Below are 15,584 nucleotides of genomic sequence, written 5' to 3' on the forward strand. Positions count from 1 at the left end.
GTGGATTGATCTACGTGGCTGTGACAGAGCCTGCAGATAACTGTCTGCCACTTCCTCCAGTTGCTTGAAAGTCTGGAAATTCAAAAAAATGTTTTTTGGTGGGCTAAGTGTTTTTTTTTAGATTGTCTAATGTTTTGTGTGCTTGAAAAAAATACTAATTTGTCTGAAAATTTGGGTTGCGGTATTTGTGGCCTCCGGCAGTATGAATTTTTTATTCGAGCATGCAACAGGGCTGCAGTGCAGCTGCTGATTTAATGCAAAAAAATGCACCTTGATGCTAATGCTCTAACGGTGAAAGCGACCAAAGCTGACTGTAAGCCTTAAGTAAACTGTATTAAGTAAAGTTCCTTCATTCACTACCCATTTCAAACTGTCAAAGATTTTGGGTTGATAGTATAACTGAAGGTTTTGTTTCCATGAACTTCTTCACATTTCTCGTGTTTTTTTGTAGCAGGGCTGAACTGTAGTGAACAAATGCTGCCAGTCAGGTTGGAGTTGTTCAGTTTCATTATGGTCGGTACATTCAGTGTGTGTGTGTGTGTGTGAAATGGCTTCCTGTGCATGGTGACCATCAGAGCCAGATGTTGAATTAGATGTTTCGTGCCTGCACCTTGTATGCTTAACTTGTTCCATATTGCAGGTGTTGAGTTCAAGACTAGTAGCTGCGAGCCTGATACACCCCAGCCGCCTAAGCTGGTGTCGCGAACCAAAAATATGCTGGTTCTGAAGTGGAATGTAAGTCGTTTTATAGTTACTCAACCGGTCTGCAGTTCCACACTACTGCTGCAGTTGTGTGTTAGATGCTATAGTAGCGAAAGCTTCATTGTTATAATATTTAAGTTCGTGAAATGAATTTCCTTAACTGCTCATTGCAATGGCTCATAAACTGTCATAAAATTGTGTTAGCTGTTGATGCGTTTATAATTTAAGGGAGGAAAACTGAGTTCATTATCTGCCAAATTTTCATAAGTTGAATTAGCTTCTTGCTGACCTTCATTTTTATAAGAGTGGCGTGGAAATATATGTGCAGGCTCCCTGCGACAATGGTTCCAAGATAACCTGCTACATCCTGGAATGTGACCAGGTAAGCACATATTAATGCATGCCGTACTGCTGGCAGTTGTTCAAGTATTAAAGAATAACTCTTTTAAGCATAGCCTTTTATAGCATTACAGCCCGATTAGACTTTACAGTGGTATAGGGTTATAATGCAATAAATATTCCACTGGAGGGAGATATTTCACCATTTTGTGGAGAGTGGAATGAGCATTGCATCAACTGGCCGCTAAATGAACAGGTATGTCTGTAGTATACATTTTCTAAAATCTTTCTTCATTTTTTTTTTTAGTGAAAAGAAAATTTCTGTGCTCCACATATAGTATAGTGTTCATGCTTCTTCAGTTTCAGATCTTAAGAAATGTTTGCTTTGCCAGTGCCTTAGGGTACAAGCATAAAAAATATCTGCATGCTGTTGATCTTTCCCTGTAATGTACAGTATTTTAAGCAGAATTCGTTGTTTTGACAAGAATTTATATTTTAAATTTGCGAAGACTGTCGCGCCCCACCGTGGCGGCTCAGTGGTTGGTCACTCTACTGCCGAGCCCGAGGACGCGGGTTCGATCCTGGTCATGGCGGTCGGGTTTCGGTAGAGGTGAAATGCAAGGCACCTGTGTTCTGTGATGCAAGTACACATCACAGAGCCCCAGGTGGCTGAAATTAATATGGAGCCCTCCACTACGGCATCCCTCATGTCATTTCACTTTTGGGTTTTTAACCTCATATACCGTGCCATACCAGGCCAAGAACCAGTGGTAACACCGTGCTGTGTTCAAACTTTGCAGCTCTCCAAGCAACCTGGCTATGTTGCCTGGAGGGAATACACAGTTAATCTGGATGTGATGAAATTGAGAAAAGACTGCAATTTTTTGTTACATCTTGGTTTTTATTTCATGCAGTTCTTGCATGAAGACAAGAAGCCTAAAAGGATTCTGGTGTGGGCTAGTTGGTGCATACTTTCTACGACACAGATTGACACAGCGCAACGGAACGAGGACGAGAAGAAACTCGAAAACACAGGACGGGCGCTGACTACCCACTTTTGTTGCGTCATAAAAAAACCAGCACAACTTATACCATTCACATGGACCACGTGATACACTGTCAGCCTGTGGAAACTGCGAAAAAGCGCCTCACACTCTGGCGATCATTACACAGTGAAAAGGCACTCATGACACGTGCAAACAGTAACATGCAAAAGCATTACTAAAGTAATAATAAACGGACCACAGATAAAAGGGAATCGCACTTGTGCCTCTGCCATTAACATCGGTGGTGTCAGGGGCAGTAACGAGTAAAAGAAACGCGACGATGACAGGTGAAATGGCGATGAAAAGGGGGTGTACAATCAGAATAAAAAAGAATGAAAACTTTATAAGCAATAGGCACAGTCAGGAGGCTAAAAGCGAAAACGAAAAAGGTAACAGACACCAACAAAAAACACGGCAAAAAGTTAAAATCGTACATAAAACGAACATCGGAGAAACATTTAAGACGTTAAAAACACCATTAAAGCCTTTAAAATATGAAGGTGAAACGATCTGCTTAAGGCCAACAAACAACACGGCAAAATAACTAAGAGCAAATAAAAACAATGAGGTGAGGTGCGAAAAACCATTTGCCAGGATGTCTAGATGTGGTTAAAACGCAAGAACCGCGCCCGTTCTAAGAAGGACCTTTCTTTCTCCAATAGACAGACAGAAGGGCTGCTGATGCTCGTGTCCCCAGCCTTTTCAATCAAAAATCTCTCAATAACCTCCCTCTCTATTTTACTGCTTGCTCTTGCCAGAAACTTAGTGGCGGATAACATAGGCCGACATTCGTGGCGGGGTTGATTACAATGAACTGCCATATGGCTCCCAGACTTGCTTTTTACGTTGAGGAAGTGTTCATTTGCTCTGTCATTGAAACAGCGTCCGGTCTGGCCGATATATACTTTACCGCATGTGCGGGGGATCTGATAAACTACACCGGAGCGACATTCGGTGTACTGATTCGAATGCTTTACTGTGCAGGTCGCCTGTTTTCTCCGGTTAACCATCGGACATATCTTAGCCAACTTACACGGGGCAGAAAAAACGTTAACATCATACCTTGCTGCAACATTTTTGACATTGTGCGACAGTTTGTGGATGTATGGAATGGATGTATGGAATCTTTAAGGCAGCCACTCTATGAATAGAACTGAGCAGTTTTTAGAGGTTTATTATCGTTCCTTTTGCAACTACTTTATTCCTTACACAGCTTGACCAGTTTTAAAGGACCCCAGAAAGGGGCTGTTGCGATATGTCTGGGATGTTAAAGGACGCTGCTTCATAATTATTCTCCAGCAAGAATTTTTTAATGCGCTTTGTGGAAGCTGAGTTATATGCAGAAAAATTTTGAACTTCCGCGTCTTCGCACCTTGCCCTCTCATCTAGCGTTCCAAAACGGCGGCGCAGCTTGCCCACTCGGCCCCTCTCCTACCTCTGCCGGCTGCGGCGCGTGCGTAGTGGCCGCGGCGGCACATGACGTCTGAAAGAATATGGCACTGTGAACTAACGATAATGCCCGGCTGTTGATGTCAGTTGCACGACGTGATGTTGTATGCCACGTTTTTGCTTGAAAGCCTGGCACCGTGCATCGTCACAAGGTGTGAAAGCGGGAATTTTTAAAAATGTATTGTAAATTCCCCGCTCATTTTTTAGGTCTCGTACGCGGCATGGACGCTCGGTGGCCTGTACTCTACATAGTGCAAGCATTTTAAAGCCAAGCTCAAACACCCCTTTCTGTGGCCCTTTAAGTTGTTCTGCCATGTTTCTCAGCTGCACAGCTAGGCATATGTTCAGTTGGAAATGAGCTTTCGATTGCTGTAACGGATATATGGTTGATAAGTCTGTAGACTGCCCCTTTAAGGTTTGCACGCTCTAACTGTATAAAAGCATTCTGTATTTTTGTTCAGATATGGCTTTGCGAGGTTTGAGCTGAGGAGTTCATTGTTACAGACATTACAGGCATCCTGTTGATCATGGACATCGTAATATCATGGTTATGAGTGAGACAACCTGGCATGTTGATGTAGCATACTAAACTTAAGTGGGGACAGGGGTCTTGGAACTTTTTTCTCTATTTTTGGACTAAATGCAATGAAAATGCAGTCTTAATCAGTTACTTATGTTGATTTCAAAAGCATAACCACTTTTCTGATATGTCAGAGTTTTCAAGATGTTACACATTTTCTCTGCTTCGTTTGCAAAAATAGTAGACAAACAAAGCACTGATCAGAAAACTATTAACTTGTGGCTCATAAGACTAGTGTTACAACAGTACAAGAAATACAATGTAGGAAGTACTTCTTTGATTAAGCCAGTATTATTTATTTTACAACTTGTTGAAGTTCAGTGTAGGGAGGACTAGTAAAAATACAGTTTAAATTAGAGTGCACAAGAAAATTGGCGAGCAAAAATCAATAAATCGGTTCCCAACATTGTGTACTGTAATAATTTAGCAGCATGCTGCAATAAAAAATTTATCTGCTCTAGATGCAAAGATATCCTCTTTGTAAACTAGTAAACAGTCAAGTTTGTATTTTTAGAAAACAAAGAAAACAAACAGATTAGGTCGAGCAGTCAGTTTTTTAATTTTCTTGGGGCCCTCAAAAGCCCTGTCCCCCGTTAAAGCTGGAGTACAGAGGTGTGGAAGGAAGGACACATGTGCACAGCATTTTCGGTATACATGACCTGATGGATGTGTATTGCAGTCATGTGTTTGATGCAAGCTTTTGCACTTTCAGGGTAATGATGGCAATTTTACGCCGGTGTTCTCGGGGCTGCAAAAGCAGTTCAAGATGACCAAGCTGGCTGCTTCAACTCTCTACACCTTCCGCTTGGCAGCAACCAATGCTGTGGGCACCAGGCAAGTAGTGTGCCTTCTTAGAACGAAGCTTTGTTTTTTCCCAGAGCCCCTGCTTTTGTTTCCCTTGCTCAAACAGCCAGCTGTTGCAAATGGCCATGTCTTTTATTGCAACAGCAATAAATGGTTTTAAAATCAGGCTTGTATACAAGGAGTAAACACGCACAGCATTTGAGTGCATGTCCTTCATACTTAGGTAGGTTTCCAGTTTTCTGGTATTTGCAAATTATGTCAATTAAAAAACGAAGCCGCTGTGGTGGCTCACTGGTTATGTTACTCGGCTGCTGACCCGAAGGACACGGGTTCGATCCTGGCCGCAGTGGTGGTGGCATTTTGATGGAGGCGGAATGCTAGAGGTCCATGTACTGTGCGATGTCAGTGCACGTTAAAGAACCCCAGGTGGTCAAAATTATTGAAGCCCTCCACTACTACGGTGTGTGTCCCTCATAGCCAGGGTCACTTTGGGGTATCAGAACCACATAAACCAAGAGTGTTATGGTACTTAGAACTTTGTGGCATGGAGGTTGACTTTTTTGAAGGGACAGATATGAGCCAGAAGGGAAAGCACTGAATGGAATGACAGTGAGCAGACGACCAAAGAATGCAGCGTGGGAAAGGGGCGCCAAGGGAAGCACTGTTCTGCCAAGTGGGTGGGAAGGACCTTTCCAGCCTCCAGATGGAACTGGCATGCCACCAGCCCATACCGTAGTCATCTGAGACACTGCTTGAGATTCGAGATCGTGTGATGTTTTTCTCTGTAGCTCTTATTTTCGCATTGGCTGATTTTGTGGTGGTGTCCCTGTTGTGGTGAGCAGCTGAACCAGCAGACGCAATGCCTGCACGAGCACACTTTGAACGAGGCACTGGCTTAAACTGCACTGCATTTGCTTTGGGACGTTAAACCCCCTACGCCAAACGCCATTCAAGAACTTGTATTAATTACTGCGATAGCATTTAGGTTGTTGTCTCGCAAAAATTTTCAGCTTCACGAAATTCCGTAATTCGTAGAGAGAGGTCACATGACCTTATGATGTCTTCACAACCTACCCGCTGGATTGTAAGCGAACTGCCCATCATTGCCAAATTCAATGCGATTGCTACCTGCCCACTGAGGCACATAAGCCTTAAGGGGGCTCGGGAAGCGGAACCTGGGTCTCGCAAGCCCCACCGTGCAGCTGTGTTTGAAACGGTCACCTCCCGGGGCAGTGGCACATCACATTACCCTTGCACACTGCCAGTAGTGGTATGAGGACTCCCGATGGTCTATGAATGCGATTGAGAGGGTTGTGATCTCAAAACTACGCTATCATCAGTAGACTAGTCTTAGGGCACTGGCAGATTTAAAATCTGGGTACCCCCAAGCTGTTGGTGATCTTGTGTTGTTTCATGCATACATCAGTGTGCCTGCAGTACACCATTTGGCACAAGTGGGAAAAATACCATATTCGCCCAAATGTAACATGACCACGATATTAATGTGAGGGTGACTTTGTGGGCACATAAAGGAAAGAAACGAAAGAACAGAAAATAACGGGAAGAATGCTGCAGTTCATGGAAAAATTAATAGTAATTTACAAACAAAGGTACGGTAACAAATGGCTTTAGCGCACCCTCTCTGTTTCAAGAGAACTGTACAAAAGATTATCGGATAAGACTGATACGAGAATAAGTATGTGCGCATTCATTGCGTCAACATGTACTTCATGTCACATTAGTCACTCAACTGAGCTGCGAGCCACGCCTCCCAAATGTCTGTGGCTGTTCTCGATGACATTTAAATGAGTCATCGTCTTGCACAGAGCTGTCTGAAAATTGAGAGTTCGATGTTGCTGAAAAGTGCATCAGGTAGCAATTCTGAGGAAAGCAGTGAGAACACCTTTTCGCGTGCAATATCAACCCCAAGCTTTCCATGCTCCAGAAGTGGATTACAGCCATTAGCATCCATTAGTATGCGGCATCTGCAGAAGCTGTGAATGGTGAGGAAGTCTGTCAACAAGCTTTCAGAGACCTAAATGAAGCCCTTTGCGATACCTTCAAGTCATGCATGTTCTGTTATTTCCTGGGGGCAATGCTTCTTATCTGCACTTCGTACGTAGGTGCACAGTCTCCAGTCTTGACTGCTTGGCCGCCGCTCAGATATCGATATTTTTGTCCCAGAGCTTTCATTCGTCAGCCAGTGGGGCATTCTAGCTTTCTTCATTTCCGTTTCCCGGAGTTGGGGGGCCATCGTGTACCACACATCAACCAATATACGGCTCAGTAAGACATGATGTGCTTTTGTCGCCATGTAATATTAGATTATGATGTGAGGGTTGACTTTTCACTTCTTTATCGGTAAAAAAACTTGTTGCATTGCTGTACAAATTTTCGGTTTTAGAGCAATTGACATTTGCTTACATTGATGTTAAAATCCATGATGTTAAAATCCAGTTGATGTGGGGCGCCTTGTTATGGTCTTTTTTTCAGTCCTCCCAGTAATGCGACATTCGGTTAATTTCAACATTTTCTCCGGTCCCATGAAATCTGAATTAATTGGCCTTTACTGTATAAAATATCATTTGCTTTGACTGTCATTAGCCACACGTGGGCCTGCTACTTAGTGTTCGCAGGTCACTTTTGAGAATGCCATGTGAGTGTTGGCAATGGGAAGTGCTGAATTAGACCATGCAGTTTTGTCCCTTTTGCCAATTTCCTCTTTGATTTCATTTCATACAACACGTCATGTATGACCTCTTTTCATGCTTTGTGCATTCTTTGTAGTGTCTGGGAGTTATTTGAAGGCAGCTTTGTCAGCATTTATTGCTGCTACAGGAAGCATAAAAGGCCCGCATATGTTGTTTCTTGTAAGTGCACCACATAGCGGTGTACTATGTTGTCACTGGACTGTCTGAAGTTCGTTGATTTTAAAGGGGCATTAAGGACAGCTGTTTGTTTGGCAGCAAGAACTTTTATTACAGAGATAATTGGATTTTGCAATGGAATATTATTCTGCCATTTTATTCGTATTCTTGATGTCATTAACAAAAAGGACTCTGTGATCCCCGTTTGCAAGTGAATCATGGTGTGGCGTGGCCTCGCCGAACTGAAGCAAAAAAAAAAATGATATCGTCTCAGTTAGCGTGCACGAACAGCTGATGGCAGAAATGCATGTACATTATTTTTTGGTCATTTCTGGTTTGCAAAAGCTCTGTTCTCAGTGAAAAACAGCCTCTTTGTCATTGGAGCAAGGTAATCGGGTTAACTTTAGTTTGTCCTCAGCAGAGGAAGTTTACATGAGCACAAAGTTATAAGAGCGTGGCATGCTGGTCAATGACAAATTATGGGCTTGTGCTTGACCCTCAGCCCATGGAGTGTAGTGAGCCGCTTCACGACAAGCGGGGCTGCTCCACCGGCCCCAGAAACGCCACGCCTGGGACAGGTGACGTGCTCCACCGCAACACTTGAGTGGAGTGCCCGGCCCTGTGACGACTCCTTCACCCTCTCCATAGAGCAGGATGGATCGGTGAGGCACTGCCGCAAAACTCTGGTGTTGTAAAGTTCTGCTAAAGCCATAAGCAATAACCTGTTCTATACTGCTCTCAGATGGGCGCATTCAATCCTTATCAAGGAGTTGATGCTGCTACTGTCGTGCTCTGGAAACTTCAGTGCATATTGACAAGCAGACAATGTGCGTGTGTGCACATATGAAAATAACACGGCATTGTTTTGATCAAAAGGGCTTTGTTGACTTTTACCTAATTACATGCTTTGTTTGCTGCAGCTTATGCAACTGTGGGTGCATGCAGCGCCATCTGGAATTTATCTGGTGAATTTATTCAGGATCCAGTGGGAACATGTAGCATGTTGAGTGCTCATAACATCAGTCATGATCAGAATCTATCCTGATCAAAAGTACTATTTATGTGGCGACACTTCTAATATAAGGTTCGTTATGGTAGTCCATTTCATACCCATGTGTAGACGTGGTGAAAATGTTTTTCTGACCTTTGTAGAAGTGAAACGGACTGATATTCTGAAACATAGAATTTCACGTTTGCATAAACGCTGTGATGTCAGGGTTGCGAATAAAGGGGTGCGAGACACCTCTTGCAGCTTTTTCATTTGGTTCTCTCAGTTCTGTTATTTTTTTTTGTTTCATGAGCATAGCACCACTTTCACCATTGATTGTAAAACAGCACCATACAGTAATTTAGTTTTCCTTGTATTACAGAAGTGGAGAGTATGCTCATGTTCCCATTGTCATTCTCTTAACATTGGCCAAGCATTGGGAGTGTTGGATGTGCAACACTGAATCATGTATGTGCATGGATGGCTTTGACCACCCAAGCGTAGGCTATGCTGCAAGTTCAGGCACTTAAGAAATGCCAAGATGAAGGGAAGGCCCTGAAAATAAACGACAATAACCAAAAGAGTGTGTAAAGGTTGACCGCAGCAATGTCCTAGTCGTTTGAGCATCTGCCTCGCATGCGGTAGGTGCGGGGTTCGATCCCCAGTGCCGCTGGGTACCCACCGGTGATAAAAAAATTGATCGTCTTCAGTGTTAAAGGGTTATGCTAAGGTTCTGATTTGTGGCTTGTATACTACTGAACACTGTTTCTTATTCATGCACTTCTGTTCAAGGGAAGTCATGCTGGTACAAGCGTGGACGTAAGTAAACAGAGCATGCTATTCCGAAATCATATATAATCAAACATTGTTTGCCTTTGAGTGCACTAGCATTCACTACTGGAGTGCACATACCATAGCTGGCAATTTCAATCGGGCAACACATGAAAATGTTGCAAGGCAGTAGCATGCTCAGTTTACTTTTGTCCGGTTCTGTACACACCAGGGGTTCGTGCAGACACTGGTGGAGTTGCTCATTTATTGTAAACAGATGTAAGGTTTGAAGAGTTACTTTGCACAGTTCTGCTGCTTCCGCAAAATATAGCCATAATCAATGCTTTCTTTTGAAACCAGTATGTTAAACCCTATATTTACACGTATGTAACGTGACCATGAATAGTTTTGGCCCCAACCAAAAGTGTCAATAAAGCGAGTCGCCCTTTAAAAGCGAGTGTGCATAGTGGCGGGCTGTGAACCGGATTTTAAAATATCTTGGAAGCTCGAAGTGCATTACTATCTTTAAAATAGCGCAGTGCAGGTTGAAGCACGTTTGAAGCACATAGAGGTTCATGGGACACGTAATGGCGCCTCATGGTGTGATAGTTTCTCTACTACAATTATTCAGACCCTGAAAACTAACTAAATCAGCTGATGGCTATTAATTGTGCTTTTCAACATAGCACAGGCTGCAGAGAAATTTTTTTTCCCCCATCCATTCATGTAATGCAGCCACTGTAAGATGTGAAATCACATACACATGCATACAAAGGCCATCACTATGGCATTTGCACTTTCGCACTGCCTTTCCCTGGTGTCCTGCAACCAAAATACAAGAAGCAGAACATCTTTTAGGGGTAGTCCGGAATTTTTTCCCATCACTGTCTGTATTAATTGAACAAAAGTACATGGACCCCAATGGGCTCACTGCATTTTCACTCTGTTCATTGTATGGGCAGTGAGTTTCCGGATTCAGGCGTAAATGCATTGAAAAACTTTGGCCCCTGAAAAACTGTCTATAATCAGAGTTGTCCATATTAACGGGGGTCGTATTAACGAGGCATGTCTGTATAGCACAAGGGAACAGTATGAAGCCTTAAAAAAATGAAACAAATATTGCAGTCATAATGCAATCTCAGCCTGCTCAAGCCAACTACATCTGAGGGTCCAGAAAAAAAGCTGAAATGGCACAAAAAAAAATAAGAAGCAGTGGATACATCGACAACAATTGGGAGGAAATGGTTCAGAAGCATGAAGCGCGGGCAGCAAAGCCTCGACGCATAAGGGGCTGCTGTTACAGCCGTGCCACCGCTGCTATGTATTTCATGCTACCCAGACCTGTACCCATTCGGCTGCTTTTGTTTTCCCTACTCCACTCAACTCTTTCAGTGCCTTCTCCTCCAACGTTCATGGCCACCCTCTACTTTCCCCTGCGTGCCGTGCAGCTCAGAGGCTGTTAAAAAAGTTGGCTTCTCCTACCATCTCTTAAGGTGGTGAAGCACTCCTGCTGTTATGAGGAGCACCAAGGGAAAAAATCTCGTTATATTCGTACCTTGGTTCTGAATATAACATGAGATATGTTCTGAAACTGATGAACTATAGAAGAAACTCGCATTATATTCATGTAGATGTAGAAATCATGACTTAAAAAATTTGTACATTTCATTTCATCATACATTTGTAATTGTACATTTCAGCAACATGGCTTCTTGGCAGCCTACAATGGGCCTGACACCAAGTTCACCTGCACACGTCTTGTACGAAAGACTGAGTACAGGTTTCGGGTGAGTGTGCAAACCTTTGTCGATGGAAATCATGTAAAAAGCACGAAGAACACAAAGTTGAAATGGTTTGCTATGCACACTTGTGCATGGCATTGGCCGCACAAACTTGAATACTCGGGTAGGGAAATTGGAGCCATTACAAGCGTTTTGCAGTGATCAGTGAACTCTTACTTCAAGTAGCTCTTTGGAGCCTCAGTGACCACTTTCTTTCGTGCTTACCAGGTTTTGTTGTTGAGACCACTCGACTACCTGTATTTTTCAAGCACTTTCATATGGCTAGTCAGTGGCTTTTGAAATATCCACTGTGCCAGACATGAAGTGCTATTATGGGGCTGTTTTATACCTGGGATTTGTGATCATGCTGTCACTGCATATAGCCTGTGATACAGTAGTGGTACAGGCAGGGGCCTATTGGTTTACATTCTTTTCTGGCTGACCCACCATACATTATGTCACTGCATATAACGGGACACACAAGTGTGCTGGATGAAAACTTTTCATCATGATGAAGCCAGTTTATTTTTCAAGAGAGTGGCTAATGACTCCTCAGGCACAAATTTTTGGCTGTTTTGCATTTGCCATTGCAGTTTTGTATTGTCACCTTTTTTGTACTTTGTACATTCAACTTTGTTGTTCAAGTAGGTCATTTTCTAAACTTGCCGTAATACAAATTCACATTTGCGGAACCTATTTGTGACAGTGCCCTTTAAGCCCAGTGCCACACTTCTCATAAGGATGTGAGGGAGGGGTGATGCCAATTGAGGTTGCAGAAAGGAGATGAAAGAAACATCAAAAAAGGAAAAGTGACTAGGCTGTGATGTTGAACCGCAGCTGGAAGGAGAATAGTTAGTGTGGCCTTTATCCTTTGCAGCTGGTGGCCCACAATGAAGAGGGCGCAAGTGCACCAAGCCGCGTTGGTGTTCTGGAGACACTGGCTGATCGACCAGGGCGACCATCCCGCCCCAGCCCAAAGGGGCGTGTCCATAGCAACCACTTTGTGGCAACTTGGGGTGAGGTTCTGAGAACCTGATGCGTGCACGCGTCAGGCCAGTGACCCTTGCGTGTCAACCTGTGTTGCACTTCTTGCCCGAATGGAAATGGTCACAGGACGCTGAAGGGAATGATGCAATGAAATTGTAGAAAGCTCTGCTTTGCCCCACTTCGCTATATTCTTTTGCTTACTCATGCTGTCCCAGTGAAGTAAATTTTTTAGCAGTGGAATAATTTGGCATGTGATTTACCTTAAGCAGCTCATTTTTCTCAGGAATATTGCTTCAAGTTGTGGCAGTGGACAAAGGCACCTAACTGTTGATTGGGAGAATAGAGTACAGCACAGCTTTTTGGGTGGTGTTATGTATCTGTTTCTTCTTGAATTTGCCCCCAAAGTTTGTCCTTATAAGGAGAGACGCTACTGTAAAGAGTGAACATTTGAAACACTTGCTCAGTTTCATTGAAACTTGCAGGGCTGTTTTATATCAGTGCAGGAACCATCTGTGCCAAATTTCATTATTTGGCTGAGAGGTCTTTTTTTGAACACAAGAGCGCTGAAAATAATGTGGGGAGATTTTCAATCTTGCGAGCCCATTTTTCCCATTTGCTGTTTTTTCAGTAAACTGTCGGCCGAGGAAAACTATCATTCCAATATTACTTGATAATATTGGTATTTAGCAGCCTTTCTGCGGCAAAATTTTGTGAGGAATACAACTGTGCCCTTAGTTGGTCTATTTTCTTTTTTTCCTCCTAAAAATGACTAAAAAAAATGAGAAACTAATGGCATTCTTTACATGGTAGCATTCTTATAAAATATCAAATTTAAGCAAAATAATTTCACAGCTGTATGCTTTGGACATTCCCAAGGCCACATAACACAAAGTTGGGAAAGTTACCTTTATTTTCCGAATGATAGTTTTCATAAGCAAGCATAGTCATCCTTGTCATAAAGAATACATAAAATGCTTATAATTATTTTATAATAATGAAATTTAGCAGAGATTATCCCAGCAGTGTACAAACTAGCCCCACAAGTTTCAGTGAAATCGAGCAAGCGGTTCAAAAGTTCTCTTTAGTGTAGTCTTCCCCCATATAAAGGAATGTCTGACAGCATGGCTGAGTTGTGCTAATGTCTTGCAAATGCTGCAATAGTTAATGCATTTGGGTTTCTTTATCAAAATTGCTTCAGTGCATGAGTAGTGTGTAATACTGTAGTGCCTGTAGGGACTGTAGTGCTGTAGTACCACAGAATCTGCTCTTGCAATGTCAAAGGCTTTGCAGGTTGTAGGAAGCTCTGAAGATAGAGCAGGCTCCTCTGTTTAGATAGGGGGAATGTAAATGGATCATAGGGACCAGGTAGCGTCATTTGTAAGTGTCCTGTCTGTTGCAAAATCAACCATGCATAAGGCCCCCAGTTTCCTGTGATCTTGCGACAAATCATGGATTTTAACATTTTTCGCGGAATTGTGAGTTGCAGACGATGTTATTTTTGTAGATGTCAGTAGGATTAATAAAATAATGGGAATGTGATGATGGGTAGCTCGCCCACTAGGCTGATGAACTGCAAGAAAAATATAACTTTTCAACTATCTTAGGCCATAGAGGCAGAGTGCGTGGTAGCTTCTGCACGATAGGCCACATACTTTAACACGTGGGAGTCTTCCCGCGGAATATTGTGGATTCGTTGTTCTTGCTTCACGGAATTTAATATATTCTGTGGCAGGAAATTGGGGCCCTAACCATGCTTATGCTGAATGCTTCCTCTGCCTATTAGCAAAACTGATGGGTTTCTGGTAGCACTGATCCAAACCTGGCACTGCCTGTTTCTGTGTTACGTTTGGTTTGTTCATGGGGTTCTTATTTGTGCTTCACCACTAAACTATCAATAAAAGCATGCTGCATTGTAGAAGCTACTGCTGGCATTTGCCAATGAGGGCTAGGCTCATAAACCTCTTTGCCTTGTGCTTTATTCTTTGCTATTGTTTGTTAGACACGTGAGCCAACTCTAGTATTTATGGTCATGCATGGTTTTAATGAGATATAATATTAGCCAACACTGAGGTCAATGTTTGCAAAGTGTTCAGGCCTCACCTGTAGAGATGAATTGAGTGCAATGGGTGCATGTCGCACTCTGGTGTTCCTTGGAATTCTGACAGTTCTGATGTACTTATGTATGCACAAAGCATTTTGTTGATAATACTTTTAGAATGTCACTCATAACATTTTTGTATTACAGATGCACCCAAGGATGATGGCGGTGCACCGGTGACGCAGTATTGCTTACAGATTGATTCTGGTCATGGTATGTTGGCTCACTTTGTGTGCGTGTTTGTGTGTGCATGCGTGCATGTGTGTGCGTGTGTGCGTGCACGCGTGTGTGCGTGTGTGTTGCACATTTGGAAAGTTTTATCAAAAATTTGGATGAGAAATTGCAGTGAATTCAACGTCACCAAGGTGAGCTATGATTTCATTCTTAGATCACTGATGGCATAATGCTTGCCATAGTCCTAATTCAATTCCAGCAGTTACTGCCAAGCAACTGTTTGATGGAACCATCTGTCTGTTTTTTAACAAACTAGTCTTACTGAATATGGGGAGAAAGAGCTGTTCATTAAAAACAAGTTTTCATCCACTCGTTTACAAATCACCAATGAAAAGGAGAGGATGCTGTGGTTCTCAAATTTTATTCAAGCAGTGCTTGGTGTGCCATGATTTAACTGTACTTTTCTGAGGCAGCACAATTCCTTGTTTTCTCATTGTAATCTTTGTGCCCATGCAGGATTCGATGCAGTCTACAAGGGTTTGGAGCGGGAGGCCACATGTTCAAACCTGGAGCCTGGTTCAACATACAAACTGCGAGTGAACTGCACGAACTGTGGAGGCACAAGCGATGTGAGTGGCTGAGGTCCTAAATGACCTTGGCTCGGTTTTCTAGATAGGTTAATACCCCAAAAGTTTTGACAAATTTCAGAAATGGAAACTGCCTTCTGTTTGCACCCACCAAGTCCTGCCCCTAGCAGGGCTGGGTCAATGACGAATTTTGTTGTGGTGCTTGAAGTAGCTGTGTGTTGTCATTGTTAGTTTGAACTTCAATAGCATCATGACCCAGAAATTAATTTGTTTTCTGTGTGAAATTTTTCCACACATATCTATTCTTGAGGTGTTTTCATGCAGGCATTGTGTACATGCATGCCATTTGGTGTTTTGTTCTTCCTTTTGAAGAGCAAACTAGGTGCACTGTATCCTCTTGCCTTGGCAATG

At 42.9% G+C, this 15,584-nt stretch overlaps 1 protein-coding gene across 4 annotated transcripts in view; it reads left to right on the forward strand.

Moving 5' to 3' along the window:
- Window positions 1-15,584, forward strand: part of LOC144126034 (fibronectin type-III domain-containing protein 3A-like) — a 60,831-nt gene that overhangs the window by 30,359 nt on the left and 14,888 nt on the right. For all 4 annotated transcript variants that reach the window (XM_077659922.1, XM_077659923.1, XM_077659924.1 and 1 more), the window contains 8 exons: window positions 641-735; window positions 1,031-1,084; window positions 4,829-4,950; window positions 8,290-8,449; window positions 11,247-11,333; window positions 12,205-12,343; window positions 14,560-14,625; window positions 15,103-15,215. In XM_077659922.1, coding sequence (XP_077516048.1) covers window positions 641-735; window positions 1,031-1,084; window positions 4,829-4,950; window positions 8,290-8,449; window positions 11,247-11,333; window positions 12,205-12,343; window positions 14,560-14,625; window positions 15,103-15,215 — 836 coding nt within the window. The remainder of the gene's footprint in view (window positions 1-640; window positions 736-1,030; window positions 1,085-4,828; window positions 4,951-8,289; window positions 8,450-11,246; window positions 11,334-12,204; window positions 12,344-14,559; window positions 14,626-15,102; window positions 15,216-15,584) is intronic.

Source organism: Amblyomma americanum, chromosome 3, assembly GCF_052857255.1.
Source record: "Amblyomma americanum isolate KBUSLIRL-KWMA chromosome 3, ASM5285725v1, whole genome shotgun sequence".
NCBI classification, from domain to species: domain Eukaryota; kingdom Metazoa; phylum Arthropoda; class Arachnida; order Ixodida; family Ixodidae; genus Amblyomma; species Amblyomma americanum.